This window comes from Protopterus annectens, chromosome 17.part0 (genome assembly GCF_019279795.1).
Source record: "Protopterus annectens isolate FY-2018-M chromosome 17.part0, PAN1.0, whole genome shotgun sequence".
In the NCBI taxonomy this organism is placed as follows: domain Eukaryota; kingdom Metazoa; phylum Chordata; order Ceratodontiformes; family Protopteridae; genus Protopterus; species Protopterus annectens.
In genome coordinates this window covers 804,461,903-804,482,135 of record NC_056751.1, presented here as the reverse complement: position 1 = coordinate 804,482,135, position 20,233 = coordinate 804,461,903, and the positions used below count along the sequence as shown (strand labels likewise).

The 20,233-nt window shown below is 39.2% G+C and overlaps 1 protein-coding gene across 1 annotated transcript in view; it reads right to left on the bottom strand.

Annotated features, from left to right (window-relative positions):
* The window catches only part of SWAP70 (switching B cell complex subunit SWAP70), a 1,273,088-nt gene that overhangs the window by 835,203 nt on the left and 417,652 nt on the right, over window positions 1-20,233 (bottom strand). The window contains exon 2 of the mRNA XM_044059373.1: window positions 14,389-14,529. Within this exon, the coding sequence (XP_043915308.1) occupies window positions 14,389-14,529 (141 nt within the window). The remainder of the gene's footprint in view (window positions 1-14,388; window positions 14,530-20,233) is intronic.

Here is a 20,233-nt window from a genome sequence, read left to right as displayed (position 1 = left end):
CTTGTCCACCTTATCATGAAGGGATTCACATCCAGATCAAAGGAGGTCATCGTGCCCCTGTACTCCTCCCTTATCAGGCCCATGACTGAGTACAATGCCCCATTTGGTATGTACCTCACCCGGCACTTACAACAGCTGGAGAGACCCCAGAAGTACCTCACCAAGAGGATCAAGGGTCTCCAACATATGTCATATGCTGCCAGGCTAAAGAAACTCCAGCTCTATTCAGTAGCATACCGCCTGCTCAGAGGTGATCTGTGCCTGACGTACAAGGCCATGTCCAACCAGGAATTGATGGACATGCTCCACCTCAAACAATCAAAATCCATAAGAACCACAAGAGCCAAAGATTTAAACCTCAGTACAAACATGAATAGAACATGCTGGAGGGACAGACTCATAACTCAGAGACTTCCCATACTCTGGAACAAAATCCCAGTGCATGTTAGGCAGAGCCCCTCACTGACTCTCTTCAAGAGAAATCTTGACGAGTGGATGGGAGATCGTAGGTTTACCCAGGGAGTCACCCCTGTGTCGCTACTTAACAGAGGCACAGTAAACTAATTTTAATAAGTAAGGGGATCTGCAATGTGTCACTACTAGACAAAGGCACAGTATTCTAAATTTATTCTATACACCTTAGTACCACTACATGGGGTGGCGAAAGCCACATCTCTAGGGCTAGGCTTTCAAATGCCCCAGGGCAGATAGCCTAGTACTAAACTATGAAACTATGAAAGTATAATGTAATTCTTCACTGAAATGGAATTCAATTTAATTTCCCCTTGCTGAATTTGCTTTTTGACTTGTATCAACCTGGAAATTATTCACCCAGAACATTTGCTCAGGTATCACCATATAAGTTTTATAAATATTTTTTTATAACACAGATACAAATACAGACAGACACACACACACATGCGTGCACGTGAGTACACACACACACACACACACACACACACACACACACACACACACACACACACACACACACACATACACCAAGCAGTTGTGCTGCCCGATCAAAGACTACAGAGAATTTTTTTCTCATCATGTAACTTCCTTCATAATTATTTCTGGCTTCTGAAGTGTCACTGCCATCATATTCCTTCAATTCCCAGCCAGGATCATATTCTGAGTCAGGGAACAGGGATAGTACCCCAGTCCTATTCACATGAATGAACAAACCAGGCAAGCCACTGTTAATATTAAGTGTCACTGATTTGTCTGATTGCTGGACACTAGTGTGCTGTACTTTCACACTTCCTTTTAAATCTGGACATTTGCTACTTGGTGTATGCACCTGGAAATGGAGAAAGGGGACAGGGTAGCTATACTCCCCTTTCCCATAATCATGGCTGTCATCCCTTTCAAGATTCTGTAGAAAGTCTGTATTTCCCAAACCATCTTTAATATTTAAAAAAGTCTCTCTTAAGTACAGTATGTGCTATCAGCATGCATCTAACATGGGTAATGCATAAAGTATTGTCTATTAAGTGTTATATTTCTTGAGTGCAATTACAATTTGTTCTGGTTATTTTCTATAAAGTTAATTACAAGGCAGAAGTTTTAGTTGAGCCAGGTTGACTTCTTTGAAGCTGTCACCAAAGCCATAGATGAGGGTAAAGTGGTTCACACAGCTTATCTAGATCTCGCCAAGGCTTTCAACACCATCCCCCACTCTGGAATTATAGATAAGCTCACTAAACTAGGTATAAATCCCTATGTCACAAGATGGGTTGCCAACCGGATCATGGACAGAACCCACACTGTGAAAGTAGCAGACTCCAAATCCGACTTCACACCAGTGACAAGTGGAGTACCACAGGGTTCAGTCCTGTGTCCTCTCCTGTTTGGTATCTACTTCTCTGAAGTACAGGCTAACACAGAGGGTCTTTGGCTAACAAAGTTTGCAGATGACTGCAAACTAGGAGCCATAATCAAAACTCCTAACGATGTGGACATACTACAAAAGGGACTCACTGAGACATATGCCTGGTGTCAAAGCCATGGCCTGAAGCTCAATGCCAAAAAGTGTATTGTCTTCCCCTTTGGTAAAAACTCTGCACCCATGAACTACCACATAAGTGGTAGTCTACTTAACGTCGAGAGTGTGATAAGAGAACTTGGGTCACAGGTGGACAGTAGTCTCTCCTTTGATAATCACATTACCACAGTGGTCAGGAAATCCTTCTACGTGGCTCACCTCATCACAAAAGGTTTCTCATCCAGAAAAAAAGAGGTCATTGTTCCCCTCTACTCATCACTCATTAGACCCATTATAGAGTACAACGCCCCTTTTGGTATGTACCTCACAAGACTTCTACAACAACTGGAAAGGCCACAGAAATACCTCACAAAAAGGATTACTGGACTCAAACAGATGCCCTACGCAGACCGTCTAAAAAACTCCAGCTTTACTCCGTCGCATATCGTCTACTCAGAGGCGATCTCGGCCTAACATACAAAGCTTTGTCAAACCCAGAGCTGTTGGACATGCTCCACTTAAAGAAATCCCAATCCCTCTGAGCTACATGCTCTAGGGACCTAAACCTTGTCACCACAATAAACAGAACATGCTGGAGGGATAGATTCCTGTCCCAGAGACTTCCCATACTCTGGAACAGACTACGTGTCAAACAAAGCTCCTCATTAGCACTCTTCAAGAAAAATCTTCATGATTGGATGGGAAATAGGAAATTCACCCCAGGGATCACTTCTGTGTCTCTGCTCGACAGGGGCACAGGAAAATAATTTTCTTGCGTGGTGAACGCCAGGGTACCTTTTTTGGCTAGGCTTATATAAGCCCTAGGGCTAATAGCCTAGTACCTACCTATGAACCTATTAACAGTTTATTTATTTTAGTAACTCTTTCAGATTTTTGCTGGTGTTAGATTCTCAACTGCATTCTGACATAATTTAGAATGTTAATCTTAACACAGCTGTTACTGTAATTATTTTTGTTCAAATTCAAAAATGCTGTTCTTGGCCACAGTTTCTGGCTGGTGATGGAAGTTGGATATCTGCGGTGGGCAGCCTACACTTTTAAAAGATTTCCTTTGCAATCTGTATCTTGTTATATCTTATAGACGTTTTAGTAGCCCTGTAGCTGGAATAGTTTAGCTGTAATCCATTGCCTTATTACTTTGTTTTCTTATGGATGTAGACATGTTTAACACAGCTGATCCTTCTCTGATCACTGAATCCCCTCAATCAAAAGACAGCCAACATGACACAGCACATGCAAAAAGAATACCTGAATGAAACATCGAAAGATTTCAAAGAAAGAAAAACTGATATGCAAAGAAACTTTGGAAATTCGTGCATCCAATACACAGATTTTTGGCATGTGACACTTTTAGCGTTGGATTAAAGAGAAGGATAACAAATTGTGATTAAAATAACTGGACATCTGGGTAGAGCTGTATTTTATTACTCTGTCCTGTAAGTCAACATCTTGCTGACCACAACGCTTTACTTACAAGCATAAAGCTAGGCCATAAACTTGCTTTTTTGACTCGCACCAAATGCACCATAGTCTTATTGGTGAGTCCTGCTCTTGCTTACCCTCTCTTCCGACTTATAAACATTTTTGCTCTTTTGTGTTCCCCTACTACTGCACTGCTGACTTCCTTCCCTAGAAACACATCTGTAAGAGGCCTGCTCTATACTTCAGTCAAAGATAACAGAAGAAGTTCTCCATGCACCCCAATTTCTGTCATTTACTTCATCTACTTCAATTCCCATATGTAGCTAGCACACCTTTCAAAAACATACAGCTGCTGTTATTCAGTTTTGGGTTTACAATCAAAATTTCGAACACCATTATACCAACTTTGATTACAGAAATGCGGTTTTCAAAGTTATCATACTGGCGATTTGAAAAATGTTGAAACCAGAACAGTGAATGCTAATGTGTATTCGCTGTTGTGAGACTGACATTCTGATTGGAGATCGCACTATAGTGGTGATAGGGAACTATACTCTTTTCCTCACTGCAGTGCGATCTCAGTTGTAATATATAATTAGCAGAGGGTGTGTATGTAGGGGGGGCAGGGGGGCTTGCCCCCTTGCAAAACATGTGTAGAAAGTCACTGAAAGTCAAGGTAAGTTGTGGAAATGTCGACAATGTCTAATTCGAATTGTTAACATTTTGAATGTGTTGCAAATGTGACTGCTCAATGTTGTCATTTTACGACATTTTTTCCATAATTACTCGAGGAAATGTTGTTGACATTATGATAGTAAACCCAGTTTTGTTCTCACCTGCTCTGTACCTCTAATGTTTACTACTAAAACTAATCCACATTTGTTTTTAGCCTCTATTAATAACATTTACTCATTGTTTAATTGTCTGAGGGACTCGTCTGCCTTCTGTGATTACTCCATGTTTGTGAAACAGTTCTGCTTTAAATTTTTTTTTAAATTTCTTCACCTGGGCTATGCCTGCAAATGGTGTGCTGCAATGGGGAAAATGTAATTTGGATGAATGCAGTTTCTGTGAACTCAAAAAAGAGTGAGTGCTTCGTTGAAACTGCTTAAGTTGATGGAGGAGTTTGCTTTTTTCTGCACTGTTTTGTGACCTCAGAATTGGTACATATAAGTACAGAACGTGTGATGGGCTTGCTCTCCTGCAAAATAAACCCCACTTTGTTACAATATTTGCCAAAGGTCTTTTCAGAGAACGGTTTTCAATTTGTTTCGAATTGAACTTTGTCAAAGTGACATGAATCCACTGTGATTGTATTTGTGTACTGTAAACAATCTAAAATAAATAAATAAAAATAAATCTTTATCTGTTCACTAGCATGCAAAACCATATGTACTCATTCTTCGCCTAATGTTACCCATGATATCTATTACGTAAGTGATTATAACCTCACATGGCTAACTCTGCACTCTGTTCCTCTTCATTTACATCACAAACACTTTAATATACACACTGTTATGTCCTTGTCCTTACTACTGACACTATAGTGCATCCATATATCTATGTCTCTTTATCTATCTATATATGTGTGCATGTGTATGAATACATATATATATATATATATATATATATATATATATATATATATATATATATATACGCGCACACAGATGTATGCACATATACATAAATATATATATATATATATATATATATATATTATATATATATATATTATATATATATATATATATATATATATATATATATATATATATATATAAAGATATATATATATATGGATTCACTTTAGAACACTGAAAACCCATAACACTGAAATTCAAAACATTGAGACCAAAAATCTTGAAAATTCAAAATACTGAAAACTCAAAACATTGAATCTCATAACAATGAAAATACATAGGAAACCAACATTTAATATATGCCAGCACAACTACATACAGAAACAAATAAAAAACAAACCATATTATACTTCTTCAACTATAAGCGGGGGTCAAGCCCCCCTGCACCCCCACACCTCCTGCTACTTAAATGTATTAACTCCAGGATTGCACTACACAAAACAAAACAGCAAACATACCATTCCGCGCTTCATGACTGCCTGTTTAAATTGTAAAAAAACTATCCTCAACCTTCTCTTAGAAACACTACTTCACTGTTAAAACATTACACATTACTATATATCTCTCCGATACTTACTTAGTTTCATACGTAACCTCAGTCATGTTCCCTTCTTACTTGCTATACTACAACATAACATATCTTAGTGTAGTGCGATCTAGGAGTTAATTTATTTAAGTAGCAGGGGGTGTGGGGGGTACAGGGTGGCTTGCCCTTATGCTTATCTTTGAAGAAGTGTAATATGGTTTGTTTTTTATTTGTTTCGGTATGTAGTTGCGCTAGAATATAGTACATGCTAATTTCCTATGTATTTTCATTGTTATGGGATTCAATGTTTTGAATTTTCAAGATTTGGTCTCAATGTTTTGAATTTCAGTGTTAAGGGCTTTAAATGTTCTAAACTGAATCTCTCTCTCTCTCTATATATATATATATATATATATATATATATATACACACACACACACACACACACACACACACACACACACACACACACACACACACACACAGACACACACACACACAAGGTGGTCATGAGTTGATTGCTACAGTAAGTGCTTCACAACTTGAATATGCATTAATACCTTTTCGACACACAGCCAGCCTTTTACTGTGTTACTGCACTTATTAAATGCCATGGCTTTATATACATTCATGTTGTGCAGGGACTTATTTAAGATGTACATTGGACATGTTATACATACTTCTATTAGCCAATTAGACTGACTGGTTTCCTGAGCCATTTCATTAACATACCTATTTTGTAATTTCTACCTGTTTGTTTCTCCAAATTCTGATGTCTGGTACGATAAGTATTATGCAATACTGGACAGTACACTCACTGCCTGTGATTTCCTAATAAAACCTAATTACATTACTTGCAGAATGCTTTTTGCTTGAATCCTGTTTTATCCATGGTTGTAATGTTATGGTGCTGCAAATTATTTCTGGTATGCTTTATTTAAACATGGTATATATCTGTTGGTACCAGTGCAATCATGTCTCTTTATCCAGAGCTTTTCTTCCAGGGTCTGTAATGAAAATGAGCCTTCCACGTAACCTAGTTAAAAAACGCATATTCAAGCAACTTAAACCCTTGTAAACACACTGCTTTAAAAATGCATATTCAAGCAACTTAAACCCTTGTAAACACACTGCTTTAAAAAATGCATATTCAAGCAACTTAACCCCTTGTAAACACACTGCTTTAAAAAAATGCATATTTAAGCAACTTAACCCCTTGTAAACACACTGCTGTACAGTATCTATACCTTCAGTGCACTCTTTACTGGCTACATCTGATCAAGAAGCTATTAAGCAAATAGTAAGACTTCTTCCACTTTATTATGTCTGGCGGACTGAACAATGAAATCCAGAGAATGGCTGTTATATAACTGCTGAACTACATTCATAGGTTCTTAGGCTTATACTAGGCTAATGACCACCAGGGTCTTTAGAAGCCTAGTCGCGCAACCCAACCCATTTTACTCACCACGTACCTCCTATAGGGTGGGGTATGTTAGTAAGGATTATGTGTGGGGGGCAGATTAATTTACATACTGCCAATCTCTGTCCATCAGAAACATGAGGTACAGACCAGGAGGGAATTTACAATTTCCCATACAATGATCACGTTTTTTATTTGAATAGGGTCAGGAATGAAATCTGCTTCATATGAATGGGGAGCTTATTCCATAATGTGGGGAACCTTTGAGACACATATTAGTGTCTCCAGAATGTTCTATTTATGTTGCAAGCAAAGTTCAGGTTCTTGGATCTAGTGTTTTTGGTGTTGTTTGCCTTGTGGATGTACAACAGATCCATCGGAGCTGGTCCTGAGGATGCCTTACCTGATAGGTATCAGTCACCTCTCTGTAACCTGTAGGAGACTGAGTAGAGAGACAGGACCTTAAGGTGATCTGTGCAGGATACTGTATTCATACCCTGGATTCTCCTGGTGAGGAATCTTTGTAAGCATTCCAATTGTTACAATTGTCTGGTTAGGTACATGCCAAAAGGAGCAGTGTATTCAATGATGGGTCTGATAAGGGCTGGTTAGAGTGGTACTATAACTTCTTTGGACCAAGATGCTATACCCTTACTTATTTGCTAAGGAAAATAGAATCATTTTCTTAATATCTTGGCCACGTGCTGGTCGAAGGCCAAATTACTGTCTACATATGTCCTCAAATCCCTAACTGCTGTATCAACTTTTAATAGCATTTTATGGATCGATTAATTAACTTGAATGGATAATTTTCCAAAAGAGCACTATAATGCATTACTTTGCATTGAGTTTTAATTCGTAGCTTTGGCACCACTCATTTGTGTCAGACCCTCTTGCAGGATGCCGGTGTCGTAGGAGGAATCTATGATATCTCCAAATTTACAGTCATCTGTGAACTTGGAAAGCCAGAGGCCTTTGACATTAGCCCAGACTTTTGAAAAGTACATACCAAACAGGAGCCTGGGTACTCCACTGCTGAATGGTCTCCTGGTTGAGGTGGCATCACAGCTCCTGACAAGTTATGGAAGGATTTATGCCTAGTTCCAATAGTCTGTCAATAACACCTGACTGAGGCATTGCATCAAATGCCTTGGTCAGGTCAAAGTAGGCAGCATGCACCATTTTTCCCTCATCTACAGCCTTGGCGACCCTCTCAAAGAAGTCTACCAAGTTGAGTAGGCAAGACCTTCCCTTACCAAAGCCAAACTGGGATGGGTTCAGTATCTGTATGTTGCCAGTATCCATGCTGATCTTTTCCATAATAATTCTTTCTGTGGTTTTGCATAGTAAACTTGTCAGATTGATGGGTCTGCAGTTCCTGGGGTCAGCTGATGGTCCACCTTTATGAAGAGGAATAACCATTGTGATATTCCATTCACCTGGCATGTAAGCTGTTCTGAAGAATGTCTCAAATAGCCTGACTAGGTAATGTTTTAGGATATTTAGGAGGCAACCGGGGATACATTGGGGCTCAATGAAGCAGTACTTTTGGCCTTAACAAGCACTGGCAGGACCTGATCCCTCTTGATAGTTGGGGGGATGTGTTAGAATGGACTTCACAGAGGGTAGCAGTGGGGTACTAAAGCTAGAGCCAAATTTGTCAGTCAGTAGCTTTGCAATCTAACCCTGGTCAGTGAAGTGTGAACCACTTATGACCTGTTCTGCACACTGCTGAGTGTTACTTTAAGGTTCTTGATATAATTGATGAAGTCCTTGTGATTATGTTGAGCATGGGGGGCTATTTTTTTGTGAATAATTCTGCATAGGCAGCTGGGTCTTGGGCTTTGGGGAGCCTTGAATTTTTACAAACTATCATTTAATAGAATATAATTTGCTTTAGAATAGTTCCAAAGGAGATTAGTAGGGTTTTTTGGGTTGATTTTTATTTCAAAGGGACCACTTTGTGGGCCATTCTCTTCAATGAGGATGTGACACAGGGGAGGGTGAAGTGCTTTGCCATGTTGGTGACGTATAGGTCCAGTATGTTTGATCCTCTGGTTGAAGTGTGCACTATCTGGTTCAGCGTGTTCATTTTGCTAAAGTCCAGGGAACACCACCTGTGAGTAAGAGGCAGTGTATGTTAAAGTCTTCCATGAATATGGTGTTTGGACGGTGAGCACTTAAAGTAGGTCTTGGTAACAGTTATGAGCTTTGTGGGTCATACAGGATGATCTGTAGCTGCCTATGATATGATAAGGAACTTATATATGGAGACTTGGACATAGATGAACTCCAGGGCATCATCCTGTTTAACCAAGTTGGAGTTGTACTTGTTGCAAATGCAGGTCAATACATCTCCTTCTTTATCCCCTGTATGTGCTGCTGCTGCTGGCCTAAATGTTCATATGTTCATAGGTTGATATTTATAAGCGCCAGAGTGTGTTTTGCTTTTCGCACCCTTTTTTTTTAGTTGACTGCTGTATTGTGTATAGTAGGTCAGAAAAGATAGCCCTTTTGAGGGTTTTTACTGTCTCTCCTCTAGGTACAAGAAGAGAAGAGATCCCAGGGTAAACCTATGATCATCCCCATCCACTCCAAAGATTCTCTTGAAGAGGGTCATTGAGGACTCAATATTGAGATTCTGTTGTCTTAGCTTATTTAAGTCCTGGATTCTTGTGGGAGGATTCCCTGCTGAGGTGGAGCATGTCCATTAATTCTGGGTTGATGGGGCATTACAGGCTACAGTAACAGGCTCTGAGTGAGTAGGCGCAACTGAACAGAGAGAGCTTGAGTTTCTTAACATAGTAGGGCAGGGCATCTGTTCCCTTCCTCCTCTTGGTGAGGTACTTACTTTGGGGGTCTTTCCAGTTGGGGGCTGGGGTAGGTAAGGTACATCCCAAATGGGGCATTGTATTAAATTATGGGCCTGATGAGTGATGGGATGAGGGGCACAATCTCCTCTCTTGAAGATTATGAACCCTTTAGTGATAAGGTGGGCTATATAGAAAGGTCTTTCTAACCACTTTGGCAACGTGATTGTCAAGAGAGAGATTATATCTACTGGATCCCTATCCCTTAAACCACTCTTTCGTATTTAATGGATTACCACCACTGGTGGTAATGGTTGTGAGCTTTTTGTTTTGGGATGGGATGACTATGCACTTTTTTATTTAGCTTTTTTTTTTGGTTAATCCATCTCCCACCATCCCATTGGATCCTGGAGGTGGGCTTTTGCCAGCTGGTGGTCAGCATGTGACATGCAGTCAGTTCGCGAACCACTTGCTAACTTGGTACATAGATGTCCCCCCATATTAGCCTGTACCTATATACTGAACAAGAGAACAAAGAGAGAAGAGGTGGGATGGCCTTGTGGGATGCCACTTTTTTAGAGTCTGACATGGCACCTGCAATTCCGACCACCATGGTTCTATCATCCTGCAGTCTGCCACCAGCCAGTCTAGACATGGGGATTGATATTTATTTAAGCTGGTTAGCTTATTTGCCAGTGGGGTATTGTGTATTGTGTCAAGGCTTTGTGAGTCCAGGTAGGCTGTGTGACTCCCTTCTTTTCATCATCTATGCCTTGGTGAACTTTCAAAGAAGTCGCCCAGGTTCAGAGGAAGATCTGCCCTAAACAAAGTCGAATTGGGTAGGATCGGATGTTGGCAATGAGACAGGTCTCCTGCCTTTGAGGAATGAGTCTTGGTTTTATTTGGACGAGGTGACCAGTTGTTCCATAGCATTTGAGTTTATAAATTCTAAATGTGTGGAAGGTACCGTAGCCTTGCACTGCTGAAGTAATTTCTGTGGCTTTAAACCAAGTCTCAGTCACAGTACCGATGTCCACCTTCTCTCTGAGATATTTTTGCTATGTTGGTAGTTTTGTCATTTTGACATTGCCTAAAAAATGGCTCTAAGGGGGTGGATAAAACTTTAACCAATATTTAAGGGGGGGGGGGGCAGGTGCAAACCATCCTTACCAAAATAAAGTGGTCTGTTAACAATGTCCTCCCATGACAATAGATATTGGATCCCCCAGCAGTGACATCAGAAATGAATCCAATTATTAAAAGTAATCATTTTTTGTTCATACTATGGCATCATCCTTGGTGAAAGTAGAATGCTGCTCAATGCAAGGCACATACATGTCTGTAGCACATATTCAGACATATCCTTAATTTATCGTTTTATATAGTCCAATGAGGTATGTCTCAGGTCATTTACATCCACACAGGCTATGATAGAATCATATTGGTACCTGTGGTGCAGTCACTTGAGTGCTTGGATGATATTGCAGATCCTAGGTCTAGATAGGCAGCTAACTGTAACCTTCTCCTTGTTCATCCTGGTGAGAAGGGTATCTGTGTGTCATACAATTGAATCTCCTAAGACAAGAGTACTAGGTAAAGTGTCGTTTGCCTTATGGGCTGTTTTATTGGGGGATCACTTGTTGTAGACTCACATGTGATATTAGATTTTGCTTTTGATGTGTGCTTTAGTGATTGATGAAAAGAGGTGCTGCCATTTGATGGCTTAGGAGGTCTTTGAGGTTTGGGAAGTTTTCTTTTAAGTGCCTCATTATAAGAAGGTCTATGTGTATGTGTGGTAAGTGGTATATGTGAAGGGTGTACTGTGTGTGTTCCTGATAACCTTGTTGGTAAGTGAGATTTTTGCCTCCAAGGAAAATTATGTACGTACATCTTGCACAATGTGTTAGTTTATTTAGGGGATTAAAGGTTGTCTGAGTACATGAGACAATTGCTTCACTATTTCAGAATGGCCATATTTACCATGCTGGCCACAGAGACATTAGGAAATTGCATATCCATATTGTCAGGACCTGCATTAAGGTTGGACTATTATGGTTGGTTTACAGGGGTTACCTGAGTGGTGTCTAGGGTTAAGGCTAAATGTTAGTGCTATTATCTGTATCAGTGCTGTTTGATGCTCTAAGTGCCCTAAGCTTAGTTTCATGAAAAGCATTTGTGTCATAAGTTAAAGTCCTAAATACTAACTTTATACATATCAATTCAACAAGCAACTAAAACTTTTTCTCTTAAGCTCACGGATCTGCCCTTGCCAGGAACCTATATGAACCCTCCCATCTCTCCATCCTTTTCTCTCTTCCTTTAACTAATTTCTCTTCCTGTCTAATAAACTTACAGCTACTTTTCTTTGAATCTTTCCTCCTCACAATTTTAAGTAGCTTCACTTAAGTAGTAGTGTGACTTCTATGTTATCTACTACAATTGTATTTGTTTGTTAAAACTGTATTTTGTTTTTGTTTAACTTCTTTGTGCATATTCCATGTTTTACTTTTTATTTTTACTTTTTTTGTGTGACTTATATTCTATGAATATTTGTATGTAATTTCCTGGAGTTTGTCTCCCCAGGTCTCCACTGATAATGGGCTTCTAGCTCAGTTGGACCAACTTGGTTAACAAATGTCAAATAAATAAATCATTTTTACAAACTAAGCATGTGCCACTATACAGGGCACTGCTAACAGCCACTGCATGGTATACAGCATCGCACAAATATGCCTAATTTTTCACAGACAGAAAAAAGCTGAAAACTAACTCCTGTACCCTCTGACAAATAAACGACTACACGTTGAGCTCCCTGGAGTGCTTCCCAACACAGACAGACCAGGTGAATACCTTCTGCCACAAGATGGGTGATCCTAGAATTTCTTAATATAAAAGCACAGCAAAAGCAACTCTCAAATGCACATTAACACCAAACAACTAACTCCATAAAAAGCCTTCTGGCTAATGAAACAATCTCACTTTAAGCCCTCCTGTGTCCCTACCTGGACAGACCAGGCTACCTTTTCACTGCCACTAGAATTGTAGATAAGGGTTTCTTAATGTAAAAGTGCACTTTAGTTAGTCAAAAGTGAAAAGGTAACAACTAGCTACAAGTAATTGTCACTTTAAGCCCCCCTGTATGCTTTCTACTCCAACTAGAATCACAATCCCAGTCATCTTAATAAAAAGACGTAGTTTAATTAGCCAAAAGTGGAGAGGTATCAGAAACAAATCAAATAACTAGCTACAACATGTAATTCTCAGTTTAAGCCTCACTGTTTATTTTTCACCTCAAACAGACCAGGCAACTTTTCTACTGCCACTAGAACTGCAGTCCAAGTCTTCTAAATGTAAAAGCACACTTTAGTTAGCCAAAAGTGAATAGGTACCAAAACCAAATCTAACAACTAGCTGCAAGTAATTACAAGGTGATTCAAAGGCAAACAAGCCAGCAAGGAGGAACACACAAGCACACAATTTAAAGCAATTTCAAAGTACACTAACAGTCTAAGTCTAATCCCCAGATTCAACCATTAGTACCCAGAAAGAAGTGCACAGAAGATAATACTAGGAGGGCTTCTCAGGCCAGGTATACTGAAGATGAAACTGGGAGGAGCCTCCAAGGCCAGATACACAGCAGGGGTAGGGAGCTCGAAAGACTCCAATAACTCAGGAGACAGATGCGCAATAAAATGAGAAATGATTTAAATACCTAGGCAGAGCACAGAAACAACATGAAAATATTACACTGTAAAACACTGCAACTATAAAAATGACTTCAATTAATAGCTTTAACTTCAGGTACAGAACAAATGCAACAGAAAACACACAACAAAGATTTAAATGATAACATAAACACAATACTTTTAATGTAGTTTAAATGCACTTCCCTGTATGCATAATGTAGTCCAAATACTTTTGTTTCTAAACTTCCAAGCCTAAGATAGCTGACTGCTTCTGTGATATAAAATACCAGGGGGATTAATTACCACAAGCTCTAATTACAACTCACACAGCTGGCCAAAGCTGGATTTTTGTTTTAAATTTGAAAAGTTGCTGCAACACAGAATTAGATGAGCAAGGCTAATAACCTGCTTAAGAGCTCAGAAAAATGACAATGGAGACTCTAAAACCAAAATTAATTTACAGTTGTGGCTTCAGATTCAGAAGCAAGATAGAACAAATGCAATAAAATGACAGCCCACTCAGAAATGTTTTAAACACCTGGGTAGAGCACAGAAACCACTTGCAAATACTATAGTATAAAGCACTGTAACTGTAAAAATGCCTTCAACTTATAGTTTTAACTTCAGATACACAATAAACAGACCAGGAATCAAACAAAACTGATCTAAATGGTAAGGTAGCTGCAGTATTTTAAATGCAGTTCAACTGTACTTCCCTGGATGCAAAATGTAATCCAATTGCTTTGTTTTCAAGCTTCTATGCTTCCAGCAGTCCCAAGACCTGAATCTAGTATGACTCACCATATCTAAAATAACCAGCAATATGACTTCTAAGTCATTAGTACTATAACATGAATTTGAAATGCATACCTTATCTAAAATGAACTTGTTCAAGTAGGGCATATATCCCTGATTGGAAACAGGTCCTTCGTCATCATCTCGGAAATGCTCCTCAAGGGCCACTGGGTCATGAGGGATTTTTAATACAGTACACAAGTTATGAGACAACACCTAGATACAAAAAAGAAACAAGTCACTATTCATGAAACAGAAGTACATTTATCATTTTCATGGCTAAGAATAAAGAACTAAAAATGTTAACATTCAATTATTTCCCCCACATTTCCAGTGTACAGCCAAGTAAGTATCTACAGTGGACAGCCAGCTCTCAAGTGCCTTAAGAGGAATAGTGCCTACCAGGAAATGTTCAAAAGCAGATGCCTACAGCTAATTTACAGTGAAAAGGAATCAAAGCCAAAATAAGGTCTCTAAACTGTAACTTATGTACAACATTTAACCAGTATGCACTTTGCATAAGTTGTGCATTTCTTAAACAATTTTACAAAGGTACACATCACTGGTTCAAATGTATGGCTATTACCACTGTAATTACCACTTCAATAGCCTAAACTGTGTACTCTAGAATAAAATTTACAACTATATTTGCAGGAATGGCTCTTTTACGTACATACTGTAAATATTTTTAAAACTTGCTTGAATGGAAAATTCTCTACGTTGTTGTTGTGTCTTTCGGCTTTTCCCGGTTAGGGGTCACCACAGTGGAACTCCGGTCCGCTAATCATTGGCAGTAGATTTTTACGTGCCGAGTTGCCGGCCCTGACGCACAACCTTCAATGAAGGTACGCCCATTCATGCATGTCTCCACACAGAAGATGCTCTAACTGAGAATCAAACAGGACAACGTCTTACTGTGAGGTGACAAAGCTACCGCAGCACCACCACCGCAGTATACACTGCATCTGTATACTGATTATGACACAGTTTCATTTGCAATTTTATATAGCATTGTTATGATATTTTAAGCCTACTCATTTTGTGTAACTACTGTACTTTTGTACCCGGGCCATGACTGAAAAGGGTCAGTAGGGCCCTTCACTTACCTGGTAATCAAATCATAAGTAAATAAATAACTCGAAAATTACAAGGCGGTTACAAGAGTATTAACTGATACATCATAAAGCCAAATGGCAGAACAATTATATTTCTCCACCAGTGAAAGAAATGTTTAGTACTTTGCCAGTTTTGAAAACAAGAACACTTACTGAAACGCAGTTAAGTGATATTTTAATTGCATATGCAAATGACCTTGTAATATCATTATTTCTAGCCTTGGCTCTTTTCATTATGTATTTAAGTGATTGTGTAACACTTTTATTTTTAAACTTGAAAAAGGATCTTCTTGATGTTCAAAACGTTCGTCAACTAATGTGAGTGTCAGTCTGGGGCTGTTTTCTGCTCTTTGTCACTTCCTTTTAGCTACTATACTCTGTCAAAGTCTCCAGCTTCTTCTTGTTTTGAGAAAGGACATGTTCTCATCCATGTCTGCATATGGATGTACTGTTGCAATACAATGACAAGTCAAAAGACCTGTATGTCCACCGTCATTCAGAACATTCTGGTTAGCAATTGGCCATCTTTTTTATTTTCTTAAATGGTGAAGACCAAGAAGAAGAAAGGAGCATGGAATACCCTCAACAATGAAATGGGTATCAGCCCACTTCTGGAATTTCAGCAGCCTCCTATAATGGCTCAATAAAAGAGACCTTTTCTCAGAAACGGACAACTAGAACAGACTGGCACAGTCCATCTTGGAATAAGGAGGGTTAGAACCATGCTTCTTCATGGCGGTAGGCAGCACAGATCACAGATTTGTAAAAAACACCTGGCTTACTGAAGTGGCTAATTTAAAACCTTGGCAAAGATGCACTGTTAAGAATCCTACCTACAGATTTTTTCTTCAAGTCAGGAATCACAGGCACCTTTCCTGTAGCTTGTTCTGCTATACAAGTCTGGACACAAAATATATGGGGCAAGTAGTTTTGGGATCATCTGTAGATTGTAAACCTGACCAAAGTTTTGACTTCCTGTGTGGTGAAAGAGGGACATTTGCTGAGCAGAAGAAATGGTACATGAATCTGCCCTGGAACACCTGCTTTGAATGGAAGCCCTGGAGTGTGGTGAATAATCCAAATACTATTCCTTCTGTAATATGTGCACACTTGATCTGGGATGCTTCCCAGTAGTAGATATGGCATCCCTAACAACAAACATTAAGGGAAGAATGGTCCATAACTACCTTCAGAGCTCCTTATCTTTCTGTACACGATAATCTATGATACACCTTTTTTTTGCAGGGACAGAGTTCAGATGGCCATTCTGAAGAGGTATACATAAGTCAGTGGACATCTCCAAGGGTGGGGATCCACAGAAGGAAAGCTAAAAATAGATCAATGCTTAAGTACAGGAGCCACCATAGATTCTTACTAAACTTGACAACTAAGGAATATATTGAGGACTCAGCCATAACCCTCAGTGCTGGTGGGAGATTAACAGTGTCCTTTATTATGCATATTATCCCAACATATCCCAAGTGCAAGTTTCTGAATACTTACTCAATCATCCAGACTCATTTTAACGGTTGCCAAGGAAGTACTCTGCTTGATATGTAAGGGTATTCTATTCCAGAAACAAGGCATACTTTGGGATAGGTACCTGTCATACCAGTTGGTACTGTTAATATGGTATTAAAGATTTGGCGTCTAGTGTGGGCGTTTTCTTTACTACTGGTTCCATTTAGTGGAGTAGTTCAAAGACTGTGGGGTCACTCATAGCTTAGGAATCTAAACAGAGATCACTCCTTTAGGAGCATAAACAAGAGTGAGTAGAAGAACAGAGTTTTTACTCTATGTGAGCAGCTAATTGTATCAATGCCTGATGACCCTTTGGCGAGGAAAAGTTGAGGTATTTCAAGATGGTTTAGGTGCTTAATAAAGTTCATGCCAGAGAAGGCTTTACATTCAACAATAAGCCTAATAATAGAAGAAAAAAGTGTGACTAAATCTTCTCGGGATCTTGAAGTGATATCACAAAGCATAAGCTGTGCAAGATAAAAGGATTTCCTAACCATGACAAAGATATGGTGGCCAAAGAAGAGTTTGTTATTAACACAGGTACTCAAGCCTCTGAGGACTGGCTCAAATATAAGATTATGTATATGGTCCATGATAATGATGATGATGGTGGCTTTAATAAAGAAAAATACACTGCTTTTTTTAGTACTGAGGACAAGCCCATGATTAACACACCAAGCCTTTGTTTGATTTAGGCCCTGGTGGAGAACTGAGTATCAGAATGGGATCTAATGACAACCTAAGTATGCAATTATCAATAAACTTAGTTAGTCATCCTCCCTTGGTATTAATGTACATACCCAGAAGACCCTGCTATAATCAAGAGAATTAGAAGGGGAGAGATATTCTCAACAAGATAGCTCTATCTAACTAGCTCTGGGAGATTTCCTAAACTGAGTGTAGAATGCAACAAAAGCCACATGCCTGAATGAAACCACTCATGAACTTATCACGCATGAACTTAGTCAAGAGTGTGAGAGGAAGATGTGTGACAGTACTGAGCTTATCTACTAACATATGATTTCAAACATCTGCATAACTATTTGTCACCACCTGCACAGCAAAATGTCAAAAACCAGAAGGGGAAATCAATTACACTTCTGGTTCAAAGATTGGCACAGAGGGGCTGTGAGACTTAACAGTCTTAAGTTCAATTGTTTGGTGAGCAAGCTCAAGGACTACTGCCATCCCAGGACCCCTGCTGGAATGTAGGGGTGCCCACATCATCATCCAGTTCATTCTAGAAGATATGGGTTGATGGGCTGAGTTTAACTGAGAGTGAATGCTATTTCAAAGGCATGGGACTCTGACACATGGGACGTTAATCTAGAAAAGTTAGCTTTATTCTCAGATCATGTTATTTTGTAGTTGACAAATCCAGAAAAATGACATTTCAGTGTAGTGGAGCATTCAGAGACATTTTCAAGTCTTTTCAGGATATAAAACAAATGAAGATAAACTAAAGCTATAGCAGTAAACTATATGCTCACACATGAATTGGTTCAGCAATCCATGATAAGATGAAGTATTTGGGTGCATGAATTTGGATGGCACAGTGGTGCAGCAGTAGTGTTTTCACCTCACATCAAGAGATTCTCTGGTACAATTCTCATCTGGAGTGCCTTCTGAGTGGAATCTGCATGTCCTCCCTGCGTTTGTGTGGGTTTCATCTGGGTGCCCTGGTTTCCTCCCACGTTTCAAAGATGTGTCTGGAATGTATCTCCCCAGGTCGCTGATGAAAATTGGCTTTGTTCCAAGTTAGACTTTCCCCGTTAACAAATGTTAAATAAGTAAATGAATTAAAAAGGATTCTATTAAGGATATGTGTGTTGAAATTATACAAAAGATAATACAAAAACTGAGAAACTGGAATCTGTTGACAGATTAAGATACAAACTGTGAAAATGTTTCTAGTCCATTTAGTTTTATATACAGACCAAGCATATTTTTATGAAGATGAGAAACTGTGGACCAAAATTAATGGTTGAAAGAGTTTTTTGGTGGTAGGAAAGGGACAAGTTAAGTGGGATAAACATTTCCCCACAGAACAAGGTAGTTTAGGTTTACTTGATTTGAAGGGTTACTTCAGATGTACACAGTGAAGGCTCATACACACTACACAAGAAGAAGGTTATTAATCAAAGTGGAAGGGGATGATGATGAAATGGGGGGGGGTTGAGAAATAAGGAAATAATAGGATTTTGGATGCAAGGAAAATCATAACAACCATACAGAATATTATATTCATGAAGTAGCAAAATATTCTAAGAACTAAGCCAACTTGTGAATGGAGAAAGTAAATTTTATCAGCAGGAATGACAGCAAGCAGTGGTATAAAAATAGACAAGAGGGGGCTGGAATTTACTGGAGAAAATCACAAGGGAACCAAAGTACTGGGGGTAAATAACTAGAGAGGGAAAGATGACAGTGTGGGATAAGGCCAAGCAGAAGTACAGACTGCAGGTTAGACAGTGTCTTCCCTATTAGGGATTGATAAGCAGGTTAGAAACTGTCTTCCCTATTAGGGATTGATAAAAGACTACAGGCAAAGAGAAAGGTATATGGAGTGCTAAATGAAATGCCAGCCATAGAACAGTTTTTAGTTGAGTCTAGAACAGAAGTTGCTATTCAAAAAAAGGGAAAATTAGTAGGGTATATAAAATATTGCATGATAACTATATGAATCAATCAGACGAGGTTAGAAAAGATTGGGAACATAAAATGGAAAGGCAATATACAACAGAACAATGAGAGGACATCTTTATAGCCCCCAAGTATGCAACAAAGTCCAGAAGCAGAAGTGTAGCAAGGGTGGAGCTGAAGGGGGCAGCTGCTCTGGGTACAGTGTTAGGGGGTGCAATCAGATCTATTTTGATTTTAATTTTCTCTGTGCATGTAAACATGTAAGACAATCAAGCATGAGATCATTAAGACGTATGTTCAGAAGTGATTACTAGGCTAATGGCACAAGAGTTTTTACAAGTCTAGCTGGTAATACTCAGGATATTACAATAGAAAAACTGAAGTATTACCCGAAGAACCAGTGTAAAAATAACCAACTAAAATCCAACACTGTAATGCTAGGCACTCCAAGGACAACAGGAGCGTTTCTTACTAGGCTAATGGCACAAGAGCCTTTACAAGCCTAGCCTATAATACTCAGGATATGACAATATTATATCTTAATTCCCCAGATATGGGATGGGGTAGTATCAGGGTAGTGGGCTCTTGGGTGTTGGAGCCCTGAGCCATTTTAAAGACTGCCGCTGTCCATAATGGACATA